The 24,553-nt window shown below is 38.4% G+C and overlaps 3 protein-coding genes across 12 annotated transcripts in view; 1 reads left to right on the top strand and 2 right to left on the bottom strand.

Annotated features, from left to right (window-relative positions):
* Nucleotides 1–1,053: 1,053 nt before the first annotated feature.
* BRIX1 (biogenesis of ribosomes BRX1) lies at nt 1,054–11,122 on the bottom strand. The gene is made up of 10 exons (XM_058717160.1): nt 10,910–11,122; nt 7,991–8,102; nt 6,648–6,691; nt 4,669–4,739; nt 4,346–4,395; nt 4,165–4,238; nt 3,957–4,007; nt 3,710–3,811; nt 1,708–1,836; nt 1,054–1,460 (listed from the first exon to the last, which is right to left on the bottom strand). Exons 1-10 carry the CDS (start codon nt 11,066–11,068, stop codon nt 1,191–1,193), a joined length of 1,062 nt encoding a protein of 353 aa, XP_058573143.1. The 5' UTR covers nt 11,069–11,122; the 3' UTR covers nt 1,054–1,190.
* Nucleotides 11,123–11,227: 105 nt separating this feature from the next.
* Nucleotides 11,228–19,890, top strand: RAD1 (RAD1 checkpoint DNA exonuclease). 5 transcript variants are annotated; one of them, XM_058717175.1, is made up of 6 exons: nt 11,228–11,375; nt 11,749–12,070; nt 13,005–13,113; nt 14,488–14,746; nt 16,853–16,951; nt 17,267–19,890. In XM_058717175.1, the coding sequence occupies exons 2-6, from the start codon at nt 11,876–11,878 to the stop codon at nt 17,448–17,450; spliced, it is 846 nt and encodes a 281-aa protein (XP_058573158.1). In that variant the 5' UTR covers nt 11,228–11,375; nt 11,749–11,875; the 3' UTR covers nt 17,451–19,890. The 5 variants fall into 5 exon arrangements, with proteins under 5 accessions (XP_058573158.1, XP_058573174.1, XP_058573189.1 ...); XM_058717191.1 differs by having other exon boundaries at nt 11,231–11,375; nt 11,744–12,070; XM_058717206.1 differs by having other exon boundaries at nt 11,236–11,375; nt 11,828–12,070.
* The window catches only part of TTC23L (tetratricopeptide repeat domain 23 like), a 61,160-nt gene continuing 55,914 nt past the window's right edge, over nt 19,308–24,553 (bottom strand). For 5 of the 6 annotated variants that reach the window (XM_058717133.1, XM_058717149.1, XM_058717098.1 and 2 more), the window contains 2 exons: nt 22,776–22,960; nt 21,073–22,593 (listed from right to left, as the gene is read on the bottom strand). Coding sequence is in view for 1 of the 6 variants with exons in the window: in XM_058717116.1 (XP_058573099.1) it covers nt 22,909–22,960 (52 nt within the window). In the remaining 5 variants the exon portion in view is untranslated. Of the gene's footprint in view, nt 19,398–21,072; nt 22,594–22,775; nt 22,961–24,553 lie in introns of those variants that run through there. The other variant, XM_058717108.1, reaches the window with a different exon arrangement.

Raw genomic sequence — 24,553 nt, 5'->3', positions numbered from 1 at the left:
CTGCGCTGACAGCCTGGAGCCTGCCTGGGATCCTCTCTCCCTCTCTCTCTCTCAAAATAAATTAACAAAAAAATGTGAACCTCTGAATTACCTGTTTGATTTAGATTTCAAGATAGCCTAATTTAGACTATTTCAAAATAAAGTAGCCTAATTGCACATTCAAGACGTTTCTTTGAAGATAATTAAAAAATGAAATATAGTGGAAAACTGTTCTGCCTAGATTTAAAATACAGAACAAAATTAAAATACAAGTGAGGAACTAGGAAAGATGTCTAGGATAACCTTGCTGTGTAACCTTTGACAAATTAGTAAAAGAGAACTACCACACAAAAACAAGGTTAGTCACAAAATAAAAACCAATACCCAGCCAGAAAAAAAGGTATTCCTTTTTTAACCTACCAAATAAACAAAAAATTTTCCCTGTTGTCAAGGGTAAAAGTAAATAAATGAACATTAAACTTGGTGAAGTACAGTATTTAGGGGAACCACAAGGTCTTAATGTTGCAGGATGGTCAAACAGCTCTTTCATAAGGGGAGAAACTTAGATGTTCTGCTGCCCTCTAACTACTGTTCGTTCCATTTTTCTTCCTGTTAATTTATTAAGTAATTTATACCCACTGCTTCTAAATTAAATCTCTAATCCACAAAATACTTTCAACACATGTATTAACCCATTTGATTCTCAAAATCTAAGAATTTTAATTGTATTCTTTCTTGAGGTGAGAAAACAAGATCAGAGATTGGCTTTTCCAACACCTCATTAATTGGGGACTCGGTGACTCCAACTTCAGTTAAGATGCTTTCCTTACCTGCACTTTACCATCTAAAACTAAGCTCTCAAAGTGCCTAATGCATTGTTTTACAAGTAATAACGACCCAATAAATCTGTTTCAATTTCAGCTTTGTTAACCCCCAAATTTTAATCCAAGACAGCAGGCCTAAACCTTAAGTGTGCTAAATTTTTAGTATTACCAAATAAGCTTTGAAAAAACCCCCAGGAATTAACTGATGAGTTCTAGGGATATTTAGAAAAAAAAAACACACACACACCACTGAAGCCACAAATTTTGATTTTTCTTTGTCTTACATGCCACGCTAATAAGATATAAGGTAGTCCTGGATAATAAAAGTATTTACACGTTGAATACAAAATAAATACAAAATTACTGAAAAGTTAGTTATCCACTGATTCATTTTGTATTCCCACTGTTCATCTTCTGTTTCATTTTTCTTTGCCTTTTGTAAATTCTTTTCTTTCTTGCTTTCAAATCAACTTTTGGCTCTGGTTTTACCCACTGTATTTCTATTGGCTTTTCCTCAGCTGGTATAACAAAAACATCTGCAGTGGGATCGTGTGGAAGAACAGTCTTTGGTTCCTTCTTTTTCATTTTCTGTGCATCTTTCACCTGTTGTTTCTCTTTGTATTTTGCAGCTGTGATGGATCTTATGACACGCCGATGCTAAAAAAAAAAAAAATATCATCAGATATTTTCAAACTAAAAATAAACATTATATACGGTGAGGACATTCACTTATGAATCGTATTTTCCCCTTCACTCATGTCATTAAAAAAAGTAGTAATCTGCAAGGCTGTATGCAGCAAAAAACAAATTAAGTTTCATGGCTTAACAGAAATCACTTGACAGAATTACTTTGGCCAGAGTTCCCTGGGCACTGAGGAACTACTAAACAACAAAAATAGCTTACCATGTTTGGGGACTGGTAGTGAGGATTTTCATATAGAGTTGGTCCTCCAAAACTTCCCTGGAAAATCTTTATCAGATTTAAGACGAAACGAGGTCCTATTTCTACAAGAGCTGCATCTTCTTCTATGATCTTTAATACAAAGGAAATATTTCATTTTGGTTTGGATATACTATTCCTAAAAGTTACCCTGGCTCTAACTTCATTACAAATATGCCTAAAAGAAGTGAAAGCCAATTAAAGTGGAAGTGAAAACATGGCCAAATTATCAGTATTTTCTGAAATATATTACTAGGTACTGGTAATTGTCATGGGAAAATACTTACATTTTTTTCAGTGTGTTCTTTTAAAATTGAGTAATTTCAATTTGGTCTTTACCTGGCTTCTCACAATGCACGTATTCTTTTTTTTTTCAACGTTTTTTTTTTTTATTTTTGGGACAGAGAGAGACAGAGCATGAACGGGGGAGGGGCAGAGAGAGAGGGAGACACAGAATCGGAAACAGGCTCCAGGCTCCGAGCCATCAGCCCAGAGCCTGACGCGGGGCTCGAACTCACGGACCGCGAGATCGTGACCTGGCTGAAGTCGGACGCTTAACCGACTGCGCCACCCAGGCGCCCCTCAATGCACGTATTCTTGAAAAACTGTGGTTAAATGAATGTTTAAAATTGCGATCACTATAACAAAATGTATTAAAGCACCGTATGGGGGAAGCCTTTTACAATTTAAGCCAACCCCTAAATTGTATTTATACATCTAATTCAAATTAGATTAAGAGGTTTATAAAAGGATACATGTCCAAATTTATTTTTGAATGGCTGCTGATTGTCAAATTACGAGGCAACTTCTGAGCTACAAATACTAACAGTGTTGGTTCAGGTATGTCTGTCCTCAGAGGTTAAGGGGATAAGTTTGTTAGAACAACAATGCAGAAAACAGCCTAGGTTTTTACTTTTTTTTTTTTTTTTTTTTAGGGGTACCTGGGTGGCTCAGTTGGTTAAACATCCAACATCAGCTCAGGATCTCATGGCTCATGAGTTGGAACCCCCACGTTGAGCATTCTGCTGACAGCTCAGAGCCTGAAGCCTGCTTGGGATCCTGTGTCTCTGTCTCTCTGTGTCTCTATGTAATAAATAAACATTTAAAAAAACTTAAAAATTAATGAAAATAAAAACAAAATTTTTTTTGAGAAAGAGAGCACAGGAGCAGGGAGGGCAGAGAGGGTCTGAAGCAGGCTCTGTGCTTATAACAGCAAGCCCAATGTGGGGCTCAAACTCATGATCCGTGAGATCATGACCTGAGCCAAAGTCAGATGCATAACCGACTGAGCCAACCAGATAACTAGTTTTTAATGTTTTTTTTTTTAATGTTTTTTACATTTTGAGAGAAAGAGTAAGCAGGCGGAGGGTCAGAGACAAGGGTAGGGAGACAGGATCTGAAGTGGGCTCTGTGCTGACAGGCTGACAGCAGTGAGCTGGATGCGGGGTTCAAACTGGGAAATCATGACCTGAGCCGAAGTCAGACGCTCAACTGACTGAACGACCCAGGTGTCCAAAAAACAGCCTAGGTTACTTTCAGTGCTGTCTGAAATGGTCTTGCTTTTCTTTCTACCTCTCCACTTTTCTGCAGACTTACCGTCCTGCCAAACTCCTGCTTCAAGATTTCCAGAATCACCTCTCCTAAAACACTGTATGATTCATCTTATAGTTCTCATTGAATGAATTCGACAGGGATCATGTTTTTCGAAGTCTTAACACCCTCTACCCCCAGATTCCAACCTCCGGAGAGAAACTTATATTTTACCGAATATATAGTTGCTTGTTAGCAAAACCTTACTCCATAACAACTGATAGCCGTGTAGAGAAGTATGAGACAGTAGTTAATTGCTACAAGTCTGTGGGGGCAAAAAGCTATTTAAAACAAAACGAATTATTATTTACATTTTCACAAACATTATATATCTTACTTCATTTCAAAGTGTAACTAAAAATTAATTAAAGCTAACCTGAAAGTTCCGAAACCATATCCTATTATCCAAAATGGTGAAAGTAAACACATGGTCCACAAATGGCTGGCTTTTGGGATGATACCGTGGTGTACTAAAGATCTAGTAAAAATAAAAATAAATGATACGTCAGTTTCTTATTCTGCCACATTCCATGTACGTTTTAGATAGCTAAATTAACAAAAAGTCCAAAGGAGATACTTACTCATTTATATTACTAAAAATACTTTCTAGAAAAGATAGTTACCTGAATTAAGAGTTCTTTTAACAGAGCATAATGCGGTAATTCATCAAAAGCCTATTAAAAAAATAAAGTGAACATATTATTTGACAACAGTGTTTTGTTTAAAATTGTGGATTTTTTAAAAAATTTTAACTCAATTACACAACTATATCCACTAAAAAACAACCATGCAAAGTAAGAAAATTAGACCTCATACACTAGAGATACTTACAGGGTCAAAAGACAAAAGGGGCCGAGAACCTTTCAAACAGTTTCCAGTCATCTTTAGTTCAGCTAGGGTATGAACTGGACAAATTATAACAATAAAAACAGTTATAAGTTTAGCACAATTATCCCAAAAGAACATTTTCAATTTTGTCATTAAAAAAAATCTTAAAATGGAGTCAACTTACTATTTTGAACGAGGAATTTAGCAGATGGTCCATGAGGTGAATTTGAAAGCCTGAAAAATATGCAGTTTTTTCAACTAATTAGAATTTAGAATGTGGTAAATTCTTACTACCTCATGGTTTAAAAAACACCGTAACGTGCTTGTAATATCCACACATTTAATTTTCTTTAAAAGTTTTGACTTTTGTGAAATCAATGAGTTTGCTTCATCCCCTGGCCCAGTCTTTTTATATAAAAGACTGAAAGAGATATATAACCTAAGAGATTCAAATAATCCATTTACAAGAACAGTTCCACCAAAATCTTACTTAATATATACTCTTACCACATATAGAGATCCTGTTTTTTCTTAGCTTCAAAATAGATACATTTATTGCAGTTTTTCATTTCACAAACCTAAACAAAGTATAGAAAAATGAAATAGACAATAAAAATGAGAACCAAAGCAATTCAATACAATTAATATCTAGACTCCTCCAAAAAACTTAAGCAGATTAATAGGCTACAAATGTCTAAATCTAGGTAAATTCACCAAAACACCCATTTAAAGTTCCTCTTAGGTATTCTGCCTAAGGTAAACTAGATACTCTGGCCTCTTCTCTGCTTACTGGCAACCTCTTCTTCGGACCATACTCCCAGGTACAGCCTACAAAAAGTGAAAAAAAAAAAAAAAAAAATGCCCTAGGGATAAAGCACACTACAATCAGCTCACTGATCTTAGGAAAATATGGTCCTTAAAGAACCAAATACGTCCTTTATAAGGGCTATTTTTATTATTATTTTTTTACTTGAGAGAGAGAGAGAAAGAGTGCATATGTGGGGGAGAGGGGCATAGGGAGAGAGAGAGTGACAATCTTAAGCATGCTCCAGCTCGGCACAGAACCTGCTGTGGGGCTGGATCTCACAACCCTGGGATCGTGACCTAAGCCGAAATCAAGAGTCAGACACTGAGCCACCCAGGGACCCCTATGATGGTTATTCTAATTTTTTTAAATGTTTTTATTTTTGAGAGAGAAACAGAGTGAGAGTGGGATAGGGGCAGAGAGAAAGAGGAGACACAGAATCTGAAGCAGGCTCCAGGCTCTGTGCTGTCAGCACAGAGCCCGAAGTGGGGCTCGAACTCAAACCGTGAGATCATGACCTAAGCTGCATTTGGAACGTTTAACCAACTGAGCCACCCAGGTGCCCCTAGTTATTTTTATTTTTAACTCTTCAGCGTTTTGATTTGAAGCTCAAGAAATTTAAGATTTTTTTTCCTCATCTGTACTCAGTTTTGCAAAGTCACTAAGGGACTAGTGAAAGGGAGAAATACAGAAAACCTATTTCAAGTTGAATTAAACTTCAACATCCTGAAGGTTTATATTACTGTAATATTCATAAATCAATATATATGCATCAACTCTCAACTACATGAGACTTTTAACCTAACAACTTAAAGTGATAGGTCCAATGCTTTTGTTTCTTATTGGTCTTAGAACAATAACACTAAGTTGGTTGTTTTCTAGTCAAGCCTCAGTTACTGGAAACTCATACGCTGTTTTTTTTCACCTGTCTTCACTTGAAATTATACTTGTTCATGAACTGAATCCCCCATTAGAATGTGAGCCCCAATGGACACAGTGGTGTTGTTTTGTTAAACAGTTTCCACAGTACTAGAATAATGCACTAGAATATATAGCAGAGGTTCAAATATCTGTGCTAAATAAGCCTTTCTAATAGGAAAAGAAAATTATCTGAAAACACTTCTAAATCTTAAAAAATTTGCTTAAAAACTTAAGCTCAGTATCTTCAACAATACTTAGAAAAGTAACCTATTATTAACTTACAGTATCTTAAGAGCAAATACCACGTGTTTCACTTTTAATACTGGCAAAATACTTTTTTAAAATGTGTGGTTTTAAAAATAATTAATGAATTTTTAATTTACTTTGTACATGTTGACAGTTTTTTTTAACAAGCACTTACTGTGAATTTAGCACTGTACTGTACATGATAAGAAAAAAAAGGATAAGTTAAAATCCTTGTCCTCCAGAAATTTCAGTATGTTTGGTGAGATAAGACAAATAAAGTAATGATTAAGAAATATATATAGTGAAGCACTAAACTGTGAGATATAGACAGTGAGTATATAAAAATTTGTAAGGCAGATTTTTGAAGAGTTAATAAAATTTGAGTATCTGTTACAAAACAATTTAAAAGTCACTGAATAACAGATTTATTCTTTAAATGAACTATCTTTAGTGTTCTAAAATATTGTTCCTAGTGTTCCTAGAATATTTTACTTGAATTACTATCTAAAATTACCTCATTAATCACAAATAACTTGTCTTTACGATCCATTTTCGTATCTATAAAAAGAAAAAATTAAGTAAATAAGATTTCAAAGCTAATTCAAACAAATCGCATTCTTTCTAAAAAAGTACTGTTTTTACAATCGTCAGTTTAAGAGATTTTATTAATTAAAAAAAATTTTTTTTTAATGGTTTTATTTTTGAGAGAGAGAGAGAGACAGTTGTGAGCGGGGGAGGCACAGAGAGAGAGGGAAACACAGAATCTGAAGCAGGCTCCAGGCTCCAAGCTGTCAGTACTGAGCCCAACGTGGGGCTCGAACTCACAAACCATGAGATGATAACCTGAGCCAAAGCTGGATGCTTAACCGACTGAGCCACCCAGGCACCCTGGTACTGCCACACTTCTAAGCTTAAAACTTCACTTGGGGCGCCTGGGTGGCGCAGTCGGTTAAGCGTCCGACTTCAGCCAGGTCACGATCTCGCGGTCTGTGAGTTCGAGCCCCGCATCAGGCTCTGGGCTGATGGCTCGGAGCCTGGAGCCTGGAGCCTGTTTCCGATTCTGTGTCTCCCTCTCTCTCTGCCCCTCCCCCGTTCATGCTCTGTCTCTCTCTGTCCCAAAAATAAATTTAAAAAGTTGGAAAAAAAAAAAAAATTTAAAAAACTTCACTTGACTGCATGATACATCATTGCCAAAAAGAGTATCTTGGCATTTAGAAGTAGGCTGAGCCCCAAATTAAAGGTGCTTCAAATCCTACTCCAGTCCATTAACTTTTTAATAAGAACAGGTTTTTTTTTAAAGTTTATTTATTTATTTTGAGAGAGAGAGAGAGAGAGAGAAAGAGTGGGCAGGGGTGGCGCAGAGAAAGATAGGGGGAGAGAGAGAATTGCAAGCAGGCTCTGCTCTGTCAGTGCAGAGTTGGACATGGGAGTCGATCCAACAGCCAAAACCAAGAGTCAGATTGTTGGCTTAAGAGAGTTGGCTTAACCAACTGGGCCACCTAGGAATCCCAAGAACAGTTAGAAAAAAATGCAGATAGCAATACATGGCAGTCCTGAATTATTTAGAAGGACAAACCAGCTTGTAACCCCTGAGAGCATTACAATGAAGGATCCTCGAAAAATGTTTTGATAATTAATAGCAGGATATCTAAGAAAGTGAAGGGAATGTTTAACGAATTTTGCAAAGAATTTCTAACAAAATGTTAATTGGAAAAATCCCATTATTGAAAAGATGAACTTCTGAGGCGACGTAGTTCTTTACCTGATAAAGCTGAACAAATGACAAGGTTGAACAATGATTGAAAATAAAAATACATAAACATATAAGAACTTTTAAAATGTAGGATATAAAGGCACCTGCTTTAGAATGAGGCATCAACATTCTCAAGTCTTGCATTAAATGTCTTGTTCTGAAATTTATTCCTCTAGAAGAAAAGATAAGAATCCGTTCCTTATTTTTCCACTTGCCCTAAAGAAAAAGAAAATGTGAAGATTTTTAAATCTCACACTGAACGTACCTTGTTTGTTTTTTCAAAGATAGTTTTAAAAGTATCCAGTTTTTAAGTACTCTACTATCCTCTAATGTATCCATACTACATGCTTAATTCTGCCTCTCTCCCATGTAATTCAGACAGATGTTTCACTAGAGAATCTTTCCACTGCTGAAAGCAGAATGAACTCTAGTCAATATTTCTTTCACAAGAGAACTTTAGTATTAACTTAATATTTACTAGGTTCCGACCAGGAGTCAGGCACTGTTCTTATGTGAGAAGACAGTCAACAAGCAAGCAAATCAGTAAAGACATGGAGGCAAGAACAGCATGAAATCCTTAGAGAACCACAACTATCTGTCACATAAGACAGAAGTGGCAAAGCATCAGGGCATCATGTGATGAGGCAAAAAAAAGGAAACTTAAATGTCCCTGTTTTATCTAACAGACAAAATGTGGATCCTCTATCTAAAGAAACAAGCTAAAGGTAGCTCTTGGTTCTAATAAAAGAATACAGCCAATGGAAAAGTTAACTCCTAAAAAAACAACAAAAAAAGTTATATATGGTAAGTAGAGAGACACAATAACATTCATAAAAAGCTTCCAGGTGGCAGACCGAACAATCTTGACAATCTCTCAGTGGTATTCACCGACCACGGCTGCCTCCCAGAAACGCTTTCTCTGACTTTCTTCATTTTTGGTTTTTCTTCTTCCATCTCTCCAATTCCTCCTCCTGACTCTAAAGATTCCTAGCCCTCTTTTTATTTTTGTTCTCTCCAGGACAGAGTTCTCATAATCATTCCATAGCTTCAATCGTCAAATCTATGGAAAGGTAAGGAACTCTCCCCACTCCTAGTAATCCAAGTATTTGACTTAATACCTCAAGTTCAACTCTAGGAATACTAAACCTTAAATACAGTAAATTTCTTGTTTATTTTTCTGATGATGCCACCATCATTTCCATCCCCCAAGCTTTAAATTGTCCATTTGCCCTATTATCCTATATCATAAGCACTTCTAAATGCTGTCAATTTTTCCTTGCAACAACTCTTAATCCCTTCCCTTTCACAGTACCCTCATTCAGATCCTTATCATCTTTTTTTTTTTTTTTTTTGAGTTTAACACTTTTATTACAAAGACATCCCTTAGGTTACAGGGAATTAACTTAGAAGTATTGAAAAACACACCAAAAATGTGTGTATTGTAAGTAGAGTCACTACTGTGCGACCTTAAGCAGATTGCTTCAGTGTCCTGAGCGTCATATTCTCAACAGAGCCATATCACCTTAAATCTCCTAAATGCTAGCCTTTCCAGACAGGGGTTTCTCCAATAGATGCGGGGGAACTATAGCAACAGCTTAATCTTTTTAAAGCACTGGTTCAATCACATCCTTAACCTCCCTGGATGTTCTAATCAAACTCCAAAATGACATCGCTGTAACACTAGATTATAAAATATATTTTTTACCTCACTATGCCCCAAATCAACTCTACCTTTCAGTTAATTTGGCTTTTTTTTTTATTTTTAGCATTTTCCCTCCATTTCACTGCCTTTGATCATTCATTTTTGAATATCGAATATTGAAATTGTGCCTTCACTTTGAGATCCAGCTCAAGGGCTAAATCCTTCACGACCTCGCTGTTCTAGAGTAAAAGCAACCTCTATCTTAAGCACTTCCATACAATTTTTCATATTATGGCTCAGATCATAGATAACTACCGTATTTCTTTCCAACTGAAGGAGAGTGACAGCATTAACATTTACTGAACATCTTCTAGAAGTCCATCTTATTCTTCACGAAAAGTAAAACACATTTTCTTCCTCTTAATTTACAGATGAGAAAAGAGCTCAAAATGAAGCCATGAGTTAACTGCAGGGCTAGAATTTAAATTCGTTTTTTATCCCTCAAAGCTAACTCCTTTCCTAACGCTTGCCACCACCGTATGTGGTCATTTATCACCTACTACCTGCTAGAGTACTAAGCTAAGGGTTAAGAAAGTAGACACAATCAAAACAGGAATAAGTCAAAGACCATCTTTGTCTCCACAGTATTCGATCTAGCTTAAGGAATGGAAGTTAGGCCCAACAACTTGTGTTCACCGTCTTCTGAACACAAACCATGGACTTACATGAATTAGTTTCTCTCTAAACTGCCAACACTTCAGAAAGGAGTCACATTCTAATTTAGCAATCCCAAAGCTAACATATTAGCTTCGTGCACGCCTGACATATTACAAATCTGAATGCAAAGAAAAATTCATTGTATCCAGTCTAGTTTTCATCATCCCTTAAAAGTTAAAGACTTGATCACAGAAGTCAAAGTCAATATCCCAAGGACATGAACTCTTCAAAGGACCGCATAACAAGCTTCAGGATCTCCGACTGACAGTAACTAACGCAGAATGAGGGAATCCTAACCACTGGAATAAATATACTCAAAAGTGAGAAATAACTTTAAGGAAAAGTAATACCACCCGCAAGGGGGGAAATGGAGTTACTAGAAGAGAATACTGAGGCTGAGTACCCCGTAAGTCGCCTCCTAAGAACGGGTAAGTGTTCCGAAGGCCACCCACTTCCCCAGCCGGCCGCCTCCCGGAGGGCGGCCACGTGCATGAGAGCTAGCTGTCAGCGCGGTGCCCTGTCCGACTGGGAGGTGAGCTGAGACCGAGCTCGCCTCACAGACAGGCAACTCCGAAATCAGCAGGGCTCTCGTCAGGTAGACAGCCCCAGGGACGGCGCGCAGAGCCGCAGCTGCAGGTGCAGCCAGGAGGCAAGCTTCCTCTACCTTGCAAACGGGGCCTGGAATACGGTCTCTCTCCTCTTCCTTCGTCTCTTCTGCCACGTCGCGCAGCTTGGCTGGCTGCTTGGCATCTTTCTCGTTCCTTTTTGGTTTTTTCGCTTGAACAGCCAAGCCTCCACGCCGCTTCCTCTTGGTCGCCGCCATCTTGCCCGATCTCCTTCGGTCTCGGCTTTCCTTCCGGCTCCGCCGCTCGCTCCCCTTTCCGATCTCTATGATACCGTGCGTTCGGCTCTGCAGTCCCCCGGCTCTATGGTACCTCTTTCCGGTTTCTCGTAACGCACTCGCGCCTCTCTAGGCCACCTCTAGCTCTGTGGTGACGGTGGCCGTAGTGGCTGTCTCGTCTGAAAAGAGTGGCGGGAGCCGCTCTACTCCCTCCACACCTACTCGGGAAGCGCGGCTCGCTTCCCCCTGGCTGCGAAGGGCTGTCGGACGCCCGGACCCCGCCACAAAGGTAAGGTTTCCGCGCCTCAGGGGCCGGAGGATCTTCCGAGAAACTGGGGCCCGCACCCCCCCCCCCCCATCGCCTTTTCTGTTGGGGCAAGGTTGGGGGCGCCGGACAGCTCAAACCCGACTCTGCGGGGACACGCAGCCCCAGCTTGGCGTGGCGAAACTGGCCTCAAGTAGAACTACCGTGGTAGTTGCCTGTTGCCTCTGTTCACAACTTTTCCTGTGTTACTGGCCCCTTACTAAAGACGAGGAAACCGTAGCGTAGAGACAGGTGTAATTTCCCCCAGAGTTACAGAGAGTTGCAGTGACCGAGGGGGGTCCAGTCCCTGTCCGGTGGAGTTTAATACCCAGGCCTCTTCCACCTCGCCTCAGCGCAGGTTGACTTCGCGAGCCTTGCGGGCATTGATCCGGAGTTTTATTGTCGAGTCTGCTCAGGTGTTTCGCGATCCGCAGCAGCAGGTGTCGGCACCGGGAACGTCCCTTGGGGCCAGATGTGCAGTGGACATGCCCCTCCTAACTCCACAGATCCAAGATGAGAATGATTACAGCTTAGTGGCCAGCCTTGACAACGTTAGGAATCTCTCCACTGTCTTGAAGGCTATTCATTTCCGAGAACACGCTACCTGTTTCGCTACTAAAAATGGAATCAAGGTTACAGTGGAAAATGCAAAGTGTGTGCAAGCAAATGCTTTTATTCAGGTATGCAAACAGGTATCTTTAAGCCTGTGACATACGATATAATTCACCCAGTTTAATGAATACCACAGGGCTTAATAGACATCATTTAAGTTAGAGAACAGTGTATTTGAATTCTTTCTCCTGGCAAATTCTCTTCTTGTTTTATACAGATAATGGTTAGTAATAATAATGTCTAAATTTTGCTAAGCTAAACTATGAGCCAGGCACTACACTGTTTTAGATACTTAACTCATTTAATACAGTAGTCCTATCAGGTAGGTTCTGTTATTATTCCCATTTTATGTGTGTGGAAACTGAGGCACAGTTTAAGTGATTTGCCATCAGTTCCAGAGTTGGCAAGTCGCTGAGCTGAGCTGAGCTGAGAGCCCAGACATTTGTTTCCAGAGTATATGCTCTTGGCCACTACTTCGCTTTTCCCTTTTATTGGTGATAATAAAATGTTTATTCTTACAAAGTAATATTTTTGTGGTTCAGATAGCATTTCAGAATTAATCCAGCGTTTTTTGAACACCTAAATGCACAGTGTGATGTCAGGTATAGGGGGATAGATATGTTTTCTGTCCTCAAAAGAAGTTGAAAACTAGTATCACTTACGCATTATCAAATGTTTGGCTATTTTCCAAATGACTTTAGCCCTATTGATGGGCATAAAAATGAGACAAGGGAGTCATGTGGATGATAGTTTAGATCCAAGAAACTAGATAAAGGACCCTTCATAAAGTTTTGCATGGTACCGAAATCACTGTTACACCGTTAACTACTGAGTAGTATTATTCTAAAGGATAATAGTTGAAAAAGCTTAAGATGTTTTTCTTGGTAATCAGAAATTTTGATGGAATTAGCATAATATTATTTTTAAAACATAAAGTGAACTATAGAACCTTCTGAGTTTTCATTAATACATATGCATTTTCATATTTCCTTTTTTTCACAGGCTGGAATATTTCAAGAGTTTATAGTTCAGGAAGAGTCTGTTACTTTTCGAATAAATTTAACTGTCCTTTTAGACTGTTTATCTATATTTGGATCAAGTCCTATGCCAGGTGAACCATTTTATTATCATTATAATGACACAAAAGCATTATACAGAATAATCAGAAAATACAGGAAAAATCATTAGAATAGAAGTAATAAATATATCTTAGAAATTGCAAATTCATTTTTTATTGGTCACAGTCACGGATTCTAACTTTTCTAACAACATTAATAGTAAGTATGCTATGGGTCTTTACATATTTGCAAAAATATTTACATTAATTTTTTTTTTAATTTACAAAGTTTTGGGGATTTTAAATTTGAACTGGCCAAGAGGAGACTGAATATGTCTTAATTATCTTTATTTAACATTGTGAAAACATGTGAAACATGAATTGCTTCTTTTCCCTAACTTGTTCAGAATTCGTACAGTGCAATGGCAGGGAAAACCAGTGCTCCTGACTTCCTAATTTACTCTGTTCAAAATTTGTTTGCTCTTATTTCCTTAAGCCCTGTTCATAAATTGTCTGTTTTCTGAAATGTTTTCTTTTAAAAATATTTATATATTTTATTGTTGTTAGGAATAGCGAATTCAGTTGCTATGGATATAAGACTATAAGGAAACACCAGAAGAATGATTTTCTTTCATAGGAAAGGAATCTGGAGATAATCTAGGGAAAATTAGGTTGTGGTTCTCTAGAAAATGTATTTTAATTTTATGCCAACAATTCTATCATTGCTAATTATCCATTTTTCTAATGCAGCACTCCCCAGCTGGTTTCTCATAAAAGCATCTGCTAACCCTCTTCTGTACTGTGGCTCTCCATCCAGTAAGGGAAAGGAGCCTAAGATGTCCAGTCGTATTCCTCCTCTGCTCTAGTGGTTTGCAGTGTTAAAACCCACACCACCATTAACCACCCTGTCTTTTTTTTCCCCGATTTGATCTTAAAATTTGTGGAAGTGTACATAATATCTCCCAGTAGAATACACTGACACAATGAATACACTGACATTATACTACAGGCAGTACCAAAGCAGTCCACTGCTGCGTGCACACATTGAACCTTTAAGAAATAGCATAGCTTATTTGGCAATAAGTCTATTACTTGCAGTATTGGGCCATGTAGATTCTCTATCCTGAAATCGTAAAGCTATAAAATCAGTAAGCTGTTTCTGAGGTGTTTTTGGCAAGCTGGAAAACAATTTCAAAGAGTTACATTATATTTCGTTCTGGTTCCCCATTTTGTTACAGTTATTTTTCGAATTGTCTACACATAACTGTCATCAGTTATCCAAGATACAATCCTTTCTTCTAAAGAAATACATATGTGCTAAAAATTGGGCAGAATAAAATAATCTCCAGGAGTTTCATGTATCATTTAAGGAGAAGCTGAACCTGTACTATAAAGCTAAGCTCAAACTTTGATTTATTTCCATTGCAGGGACTTTAACTGCACTGCGGATGTGTTACCAAGGTTATGGTTACCCTTTGATGCTCTTTCTGGAAGAAGGAGGGGTGATGACAGTCTGTAAAATCAATACTCAGGAGCCTGAGGAGACTCTGGATTTTGATTTCTGCAGCACCAATGTTATTAATAAAATTATTCTGCAGTCAGAGGGGCTTCGCGAAGCATTTTCCGAATTGGATATGACGAGTGAGGTCCTACAGATCACCATGTCTCCCAACAAGCCTTATTTCAGGTGTTTGAACACAGCACAATTATAGCTCATGTAGTCTATTCCTTCTCCCTACTTACACATTTACTTAGGTTGCAGAACTTTTATTATCCAGGTTCCTAGAATTTTCAGATCTTTAGAGAGCTTTTACTCTTATTTTTACAGATCAGGAAACTTAAAGGTCCAGGAAGATGAATTCAGTACTTAAAGCTTCATAGTGTTGGTTTGTAGATCAGTAGCCCAGTCTCCTACTTCATAAACTAATGGTCTTTTCATTGTACTGTTGTAGGTCAAGTTACATCATGAGGAAAATTTGGGCTTAAACTTTTGGAAAAGGTGTTTGTATCATATAGATCTGTTTTTCTTTCCTTTCGAGTTAGTACAGGATGCAAAAGGAAGCAGATGTTTTCTATACATGGTTCATTCACTGACTATCAGTCATCTACTGTGTGCATATTCCCCTGTTTAAGCACTTTGGAAAGGAACAACTTAAAATCAAGTTGAAGAGAAGATATGTGAAACAGCATAGAAGGAACAGAATCGCATGCCATTTAAGTACCAAAATAATGCACAGATTCTTAACAGAACATGAGTTCTTAGGGATGATTGGTCGAGGTAAGCTTCCTAAGGAAGGGCAATTTTCAGCAGGAATATAGTATCAGAAACTCTCAAATTGCTCCTGATATTTTGAACCAACAAATTATGAAGTTTTCAGAATTAAAATAAATTTGGAGAGAAGATTTAAATATTTCTTCTCTTTTGAAATACATAAGAATATTAAAGAGTAAAGGAGCTAAATACATACAGAATGAGACGTATAAGATGTTCTTTTTACATCTACTCTAGAAGAACTGAAGGCCCTTACCATGACATTAGGCAGTTAAAAATTTGGCTCAAGATTGGTTAAAATGTTAACCAAAATGGAAATCAAACCCTAAGCAGTGACATGAATTAAAATTCTGGGCACTTTTACAGTATATTTCAGAGGACCACCATTTAAATGATGTCTCAGCATAGTAACTGGATGGATCATGGTGTCATCATTCATCTCTGGTATGGGAAATAACTTGGTGGGGGGAACTGGGAGTTGAAATTTCTTTCTGGATTTGTTAAATTTGAGGCACCTATGATACTAGGGAGTAGTTGGGCATAGGAAGTTCAGGAGATAGGTCTAGACTGGAAATTTAGATTTGGGAGTCAGTATCATGGCTGGGTATGGATGAGATGCCTCAGAGAAGGAGGTTACATCAGAGGAGTGACAAGATGGAACCTGGGGAAGACCAGCACGTAGGTCTTCTGTCACTGTGCTCACGTAGCGGTTACCGACGTGTTAACCCCATAGCAAGTGATCAATAGATTCTTGCAGATTAAATAAACATATAAACATTTACAAATTGTCTACACACAAACTGCTGATATCACCAAGCAAGAAAAGCCATGAAACAGCCTGAAGAGCAGCCTAAGAAACAAAACAGAGGAGCCGTAATTTCTGGCTGTGGCAGTAGAGAGGGAACAGGATCCCAGCTTGCAGATGAAGTAGATCAGAGCCTTCCATCACTTTTCAACTCTCTTGTCCTTTTATATTATTTCTTTTTTAATGTTTATTCATTTTGAGAGAGAAAGAGAGTGTGGGGGAGGGGCAGAGACAGAGGGAGAGCGAAAATCCCAAGCAGGTGGTGTGCTGTCAGCACAGAGCCTGACTCGGGGCTCTATCTCACAAACCACGAGATCATGACCTGAACCGAAATCAAGATGCTTAACCGACTGAGCCACCTAGGCGCCTCTATTTCTGATTTAAGGATGTGGAAAAGTGAGTATCAGAGTAGAATTAAGGCAACGAAAATTGAGGCAAACACCCCTGGATTCCTTTTGTGATTGATATTTTCCAAAGCTGTTTATTAGTTGCTAATTCCCCTGTACTCCCACCTCATCCTGGAGGAATCTTTATTACTGTTAAGTGTTACAATGTATTGTCAGCATTTGTTTACATATCTGTTTCACTCTGCCGATTAGCTTTTCAAGGAAGTGTCTTTATTGGGATCCTAATGTGGCTTATTGTTGGACCAGTGAATAAATGAGTTGCTCATTTTTTTTTTTTTTTTTTTTTTTTTTTTTTTTTTTTTACTGTAGGTTATCTACTTTTGGGAATGCAGGAAGCTCCCACCTTGATTATCCCAAAGATTCTGATTTGATGGAATCATTTCAATGTAATCAGACCCAGGTCAACAGGTCAGTTCTTAATATATTAATCAGGAAGGTGAGGTTTATGTCATGTATCTATTAAATAAATGTTAAAACTTTCAGTTTGTTGCTACATGTATAACATTCTAAAGCTATAAATAGTAGGGTGCTAGAGGATTTGGGGTTGTGAGAGTGGATGACATTTTTAAAATGAAAAATATTAGCAAATTGGACAAGTATTTGATTTCATTCTTACATTTACTGCTTGTTAGTTCTGGGATCATTTTTGTCCTTCACTTGGAGTTAGGAGCACTGCTTTAAGTGTGTCGAAATAACAACAGCTTTTTATTTACTCCTCTACAGATACAAGATTTCTTTACTGAAACCCTCTACAAAGGCATTAGTCCTATCTTGTAAGGTGTCTATTCGAACAGATAACCGAGGATTCCTCTCATTACAGTATATGATTAGGAATGAAGATGGACAGATATGTTTTGTGGAATATTACTGCTGCCCTGACGAAGAGGTTCCTGAATCAGAGTCTTAAGTATGGCATTCGCTGTGATAGCTATCTTGACATTCATGATCGGTCACATTCTCGTTCTGGGTATAGTACTCTCCAGAATACTGGGTTTTCTGAAGGGAAGAAGCATGGAGGAGATAGGAACAAGGTCCATGTACCCTAATAGTTGCTGTGTATTTTGTAAGTAAATGTTTTCATGTAGTCATAGATTAACCAGTACTGGACTGGACTGTGGTTCTGTCTTTTGAACTCATGGGACTCATTTTGAGCCAAGATGAACAACTTATTTAAGTAGGACACATCAAGAGTCTAAAAATATAAAGTTTGGTGATTCTGTACCTGAAATGTTTTTTTATTTACTTACCATTAGAAAAAGCAGCATCTGGGCACTGATTATTAGTTTGACCTCCGGACTGTGTCTTAACACGGTGGTCCTCAGAGTGTGGTGCCTGGACCGAGAGCATCAGCAGTACCTGGAGACTTGTCAGAGATGCTGGAGGGTGGCCAGCCGTCTGTAGCTTCAGTCATTTCCCCCAGGAAATTAGATGCATGTTCAAGTTTGAGAACCACTATTTTGAAGGATACGTTTATTTTTTTGCATTTATAGCATTCAATTGCATTGAAGTGAATGCTGTTACATGTGATTTCTTCCCAAATGTTCAGAAGTTTATGCTTTGCCAAACAAGTGTGAGTAATTGTATGATTTACCTTTAAAGTATACATTTTAAAGAAATCTATGAACAAGATATAAAAGTCTTCAGAGTTACAGAATTTCTTCTCGCTCTCAGAACTGTTCAGTGCAAGTAAGTACTTAGATACCTTCTATTTGCTCATACGCGTTTCTCAACCAAGTGTAGAAAACCAGTTATCAAGTGATTTTTCACTTTCTTGGGTCATTTTCAATTAATTTTTATGGCATGTAAATATTTAATAAAATACAATACTAAAATTACCTGACTTGTTTTGTAACAGAGAAATATATAACCAAAATAAAGGTCTGTACATATGGTAACAGCTCTGTGTGGGGCAGCACTGTTGGCCTTTGTGGGTATGATAGTTCTTCATAGGAAAAAACATGCCACTGCAGGATTCATTTAGCCTCCCTGGCCTCGGGCCCCACTAGTGCCAGTCATTGTGACCTGCGATTCTCCCCTCCCCACCCCAATAAAAATGTCCCATGTTATTGATGGCTAAGAACCATTGAATAATATTCATCAAAAGGGTATATTTGGAATGCCTACCTTAAAATAGGCCGCTTGGCATTAGAGGAAATTGGTTTGGAGAGCAGTTCAGCAAGAACTTCAGGGAAATGATCCCCCAGAACAGCTGTGGGCACTGTTCCCAGGCACATGGGCGATTCTGGTGTCTAGTCCAGAGTGACTACCTAATAACTACGAAGCCCCCCAGTAATCTCAGCATGCTAGCTGGTACAAAAAGTGGAGTTTTGTAAAGTATAGTATATGTTCAAGAAGTAAATGAATCTACATCAAGAACAGAACAAATCTAAAACATAATTATGAAAATATTTAATCAATCAGCATTTCAAGGACTATAATTTTCCTTTATTTTTTAAAAACAATTTTAAGTTTATTGATTTCTTTTGAGAGTGAGAGAGCAAGTAGGGGAGGGGCAGAGAGAGAGAGAGAGAGAGAGAGAGAACCCCAGGCAGACTTTGCACTGTTGGGGCTCAAACTCAACATCCATGAGATCATGACCTGAGCCGAAGTCAGACACTTGCCCACCAGAGCCACCCAGGTGCCCCCTATAATTTTCCTTTAAAATAGGACAGTTACTTTTGGTTTTTGTTCACTGGTACGTCCTGTACCTAGAATGGTGCCTATTCAATAAATATTTGTTAGGTGAAAGAACCTCCATTTCAGATTATCTTTTAGCATTTTATTAATTACTATTTAATTTCAGTTACTTAGCTCTGAGTTGATCTTGATCTGAAGTATTTTTTAAAAGTTGAACCTGTGAAGAAATTAAAATGTATATTGGTTCAGTAGGGAAAGATTGACATTTTTGCACATTTAAGATCGTCATTTTAGCTGCACACATCTTTAACTGTTTAGAGTTCGTAAGCTAATGAGTGTAATTCTTTCTACATCACCCACCAAGGTACTGATTTAATATAGAATTTCCTATTTAGTGGTTTCTCTTTGACCTCAGAATTTACTTTGTACAAGTTCCCTTGAAATTCCAGCAGGGGGAGTGCTTCCTCAGGCAGACTGGGACACTTTGGTGACTACAAATTCATTTCATGTGTCACACACAGAAAAAATATAATCTTATTTTGAAGGCCTTTAGTTTTTCCTTTTTGCAGTTTATCTCATTTTATTTTCATTGTGCTTACTAAGGGAATGTGTAGTTTTTTTCTCCATTTTTAATGTTTTCCCCCGTTTGATGATACTGTGCTTCCACCTGCAATTGATGAAATGATTCAAAATAAAAACGATTTTTTGAATTCTGTTTTGCTAATAAAGTTAAAGTCTTATAACACAACCACTTTCATAAGAAGCCACAGAGTTTCTATGGTGCATCAAGTAGTCCTAGTAAGAATTGGTTACAGTCGCAGAAAGGGCAGCATGTGGCATTCTTCACAGTTCAGGGTGGGGAATTTTTCAGAACAGGGTGCTCCCTTCTTCCCTTACCTTCTTCACACTGACTTCCCCTTGGCCCCACCTGAAACAAAAACTACAGGGTCCTGAGAAATTGGGGAAATTGTATAACATTTTTTCTTTTCCTAATTGTGTCCTCAGTAGTGTTTTCAGGCACAAGTCAGGTTACACGCACCCCCGAGGCCGCCAGCAGCTCCAACCTGGACTTCCCACGCCAGGAGTGGACAGAGATGCCATAATAGACAGTTGTTCCCAGTGCTTCTGCTGTGCTGTCCATGTGTCAGTCATTGCCAGAGACTGCGGTAATTAGTAATATTTGAAGTAGGTTTTATTTTTGAAATTAATAGTTTATTGATCAATATAATAGATAAATCAATATAATAGCGGCTCTCATTGGTAAAACTAGAGGTATTCAGGACGTGTGACATGACTAAATTACTAAAGAGTAATTCCCCACCTTTGCATGAAAAGGACATAAGAGTCTAGTGAGGCTTGTGACCTGGACATATAGACTTGGGGCCTGAGGCTTGACCCCTAAATGGTCTGGCTTCCTGCCACCTTGTCCAAGGATTTCTGGCTTCTTGTTGCTAACTAAATTAGGACAGCCTCACTTCTGGAGTATTGTCAAGTCGGCCTCAAGCAGACCTTTCGTGGGAAGTGGTGGGTGAACTACCAAAACAGAAGTGGGGCTTCACTGATCTTAGGGAGCAGTTTGCATGGGCATTTGCATGCTTGCTGATAAATGTTTATTAAAGTCTGTTTGTGGGGCAGTATGATCTAGGCTTGATTTTTTTCTTCTTTTTCGAATTTGGTAGAGATTGTAGGGAAATAGCTAACCCTCATCCACTTCAAAGATTTTAGTTCCTGTTAGCTAATTTAAAAAGAATCTGAAAGTTGTGAATGACCTTGTTGACTCAGGTCTGTTAGGAACATCAAGTGTTTGGGGTAGATTATCCAAATTGCTGGTTCCCACTGAATGAATTCAGAAAGTAGCTTAGTTCTCATCTACAGTTTTCCAAGAGAGAATGTAACTTTACATTAGGTTTTACTGTGTCAAACATTTCCAAGGTGGTTTCTTAAACTCAAGGATTTCACAGAATACCAAAATTTTAAAACTTTTGGAACCAACATAAGTAACAACTTACTATTTTCTCAGATACGAGGATGTTAAAACCATAGCTACCATTCATTATCTCCACCATTTCATTAAACATTTTAACATCAAAATCTCAGAAAATGGACTATTAGTAACCTTACACTGACAATAAACACTGGATATATTTAAATATTTAAAACTAATTTCAGATGCAATATCAAGATCACACCGTAACATTTTATTTTACACTGTTAACACTTTATGCTATTGTTTTATTGATACAGGTTTGTCAGTCTGGAGATCTTAAGACTTTGGGGTCTCCCAAAGTAGTAACATTTTTAAAACTTTTAGTGCCACACAAAATAGAGTCCAAACGGCCACTTCTGTCTGGCTGGTACTTTGGTTTTTATCACAGTCATTGTCGAAAATCCATTTTCGTCCGGATATGTGAAAATGGAAGCAACTCTTCTGAGGCTGCTTTAGTCAGTGCAGAATATTCTGGGTAAGGACAGCAGGCCCATCTCCAGACAGGGCTAAAATTAGCAACGACAGACCGGCGACCAGTTGATAAGCACTGCAGAAAAGGTCAGTGGGATATAGCTGCCTTCAGGCAGGCCTGCAACCTGAGACCTTGGTCCTGAGAGCTGAGCTGAAAGCATTCAGAACACAGCCGCCAGGAGGAAGCCTTCCAGTCTACAGACCAGGCACTGACTCGCCACTCACCACCATACCTTGGCTACTGGTTGATCATTAGGTTTTACAGACTGAGCAAATGACTGAAATAAAAAAATAATTTTTTGCATGAAGAACCAAAATGTAGTTCCCTAAGCACTAAGTGATATGGAGATGTTAGAAGACACTTGGATCCCTAAAGACACAGTCTTTGAACTGCATTAAATCAGTTCAGGTAACAGAAATGATGAAGAGAGAAGTAAGTTTTTTATTTTGTAAAACTCACACGAATCCGATTTTTCTTTTCTCCCTGAATACGTGAGGAAGACAGGAAGGAATATTTGAGATTTCAGATTGCTGTTTTCTTTTCCTAGACACACATTTGTTCAGGAGGTAAGGGCTTTTTTTTTTTTTAAACAAACCTGGTTAAGATTCCTTCCACAAAACAAGCCTTTTTAATCCAGTTTGGGGTTGGGGTCAGCATAGTGGGGTGGAAAGTAATCATCTGTGACTCAGGAAGTTGGCTTTATAATCACCCAGCTGACCTTGAACAAATCCATCTCTCTTGTCCCTAGTTTCTTCATTTATAAGAATCAAATCCCTCTCTGACTCTAATATGGCATGAGACCAGGGCAAATGTTTTCAGGAGATCAAACGTTTCTTCACAAGGCAGTTTTAGTGACCTGAAACAAGTTACAACTAAAAGTATTTCCAAACAGTATATTAAAATGGTCACTAATAAACTACTTAGGTGTTGTAGAATTTTCTTTAAAAACCAGAACTGAAAAAAATGAAATATAAGTTATAAAAAGGGAAATACAAAAGGTATTAGAGTCCCCGGTCATTAAGAAACTAAAAGCATGTATCTAAAAAAAGATTTCTACACTTGCCCTGTCCCTTGCCGCCCCCCCCCCAAGTTATAGATCAGAATCCTGCTTTCTAATGGCTCTTGTGTATTTTTACCTGTAATGCTGCTGCTAAGTAGACTTTTTCCCCCCCCCTTAGAGTTCTTAGTTCTGCTTTTGATCTGCCATTGTTATCAGTGTTGATAAATATATCTTGTGATCCAGAATTTTTGTTATCAACAAGGTTGGCTTTATTGTTGGCTATCCAGTATAGAGGTTTTCTCTTTACTGATAACAGAAGACCTAAAGGAAAGGAGACAAACATTTGTGCATTTTATTTTGTTCTTGCCTCTCTTCCAGTTCCAAATCACTGCTTTATTGAGCTAGATGGCTGAACTTCAGTCTGAGGCAACTATTTCACCATGTGCCCATACCCCTAAAATGTTGACTCTTCTAACAGGCCTCTAAAATGGTACTCGAGTCTTGGGTTTTCTCCCTGAGGAGCAGGAACTCTTCCTTTGATACAGATGGCAGCTAAGGATATCTAAGATACCGGGATTGCTTTTAATCACAGCTGAAAAAAAATGTACCTAGTTTAGGGTCTTTTATATTGTTCATAATTTTCAGGGGATCTCTTCTCATGAATACACAGATTTTAGGGCCTAGGGCCCTCTTAATTGCTACACAGAGGATCTATCTCCCCCATTTCCAGCCATTAAGAGTCCCATACACTGATTTCCTAATATTGGAGAAGCTGGGCTGGAGTTAGAAGTAATCTGGTCCAAAAGAAATCTGGTCCAGAAACCTGGTTTCTATTAAGTGTTCTTCAGTCATCTCCTATTTAGACCTCAAGACTGCTAAGTGTGGTTTTCATGGCCCCTATGTGACTGAAAAAAAGTATTTGTTCCACAGAAATACGAGACAAAATTTTATGAGGCTTTTTTTTATATTCAAGTTCCACTATTTTATATTCATTCTCTACTACTGACTGCATAAAATACAGAAAGCTATCTGGCGCTTTAACTTCCTTCTCAGTAAACCAAGAGATAATATGATTTCAGATCTGAAGAAGAAATAGGCACAAATTAAGTCAATTGCTCAGGGTCTCATAAAACCTGAGGGGGGCAAAAATCTGTGGGGCCTCTGCTAGGAATAGGAACTCTCCCATCCCACTCCAATCATAGGAGTTAGAAATCCGCCTGGGCCTCTTCACCCTCCCGCCACAAGGTGGCAGGATTCCCCTGGCCTGAAATCTCCAGGTCACTGAAAGGACACTGACTTCCATCCGTTGAGTATACATTATCTTCTTTGGATTGGAGTAATTGTATCAGACTGTCGTTTCCAAGGGCTGATAAGTTCCATCCAGCTCACTTTTGGGATGTTAACCAGTGAAGTGTTTTCCACACCAGCTTGGTGTGGTAGCTTTTTACCAAGAATAGTTACTAGCCCCTCTCTCCTTGTGCTGCATGCATCAAATGTTGTAGCTAGAAGATAATAAACTTAAAGAAAGCCCAGGCTTCAGTAAAAACAAAAATAGATGTTATTTGTTACATGATTACTATGGGGCCAGGCACCCTGCTAACCCCTTTACATACATTTTGTTTTCACGGCAACACTAAGAGACCTGTGTTCTTCTCACCTCCATTCTATGGTGAGCAAACCAGGATTACATGTGGATAGAAAGTGGTGGTTCTGGGGTCTGAACCCAGGCTTGTCTGTCTCCAGAGCTAGCTCTTAACCACCATGAATCATACAGAAAAATTAGTTCACAGGGATGCATTGAAGTCATGGTTTCTATGATCAGATAAAATAGTTCATTGGTGAGATAGTCATGTTCACAGACTTTATTATGTCCTGAAGTGGGGCCCACATTCTTTGCCAAACTACAAAAGCATT

The sequence above is a fragment of the Neofelis nebulosa genome, chromosome 1 (genome assembly GCF_028018385.1).
Source record: "Neofelis nebulosa isolate mNeoNeb1 chromosome 1, mNeoNeb1.pri, whole genome shotgun sequence".
NCBI lineage: Eukaryota > Metazoa > Chordata > Mammalia > Carnivora > Felidae > Neofelis > Neofelis nebulosa.
This window is presented reverse-complemented; position numbering and strand designations above follow the sequence as displayed.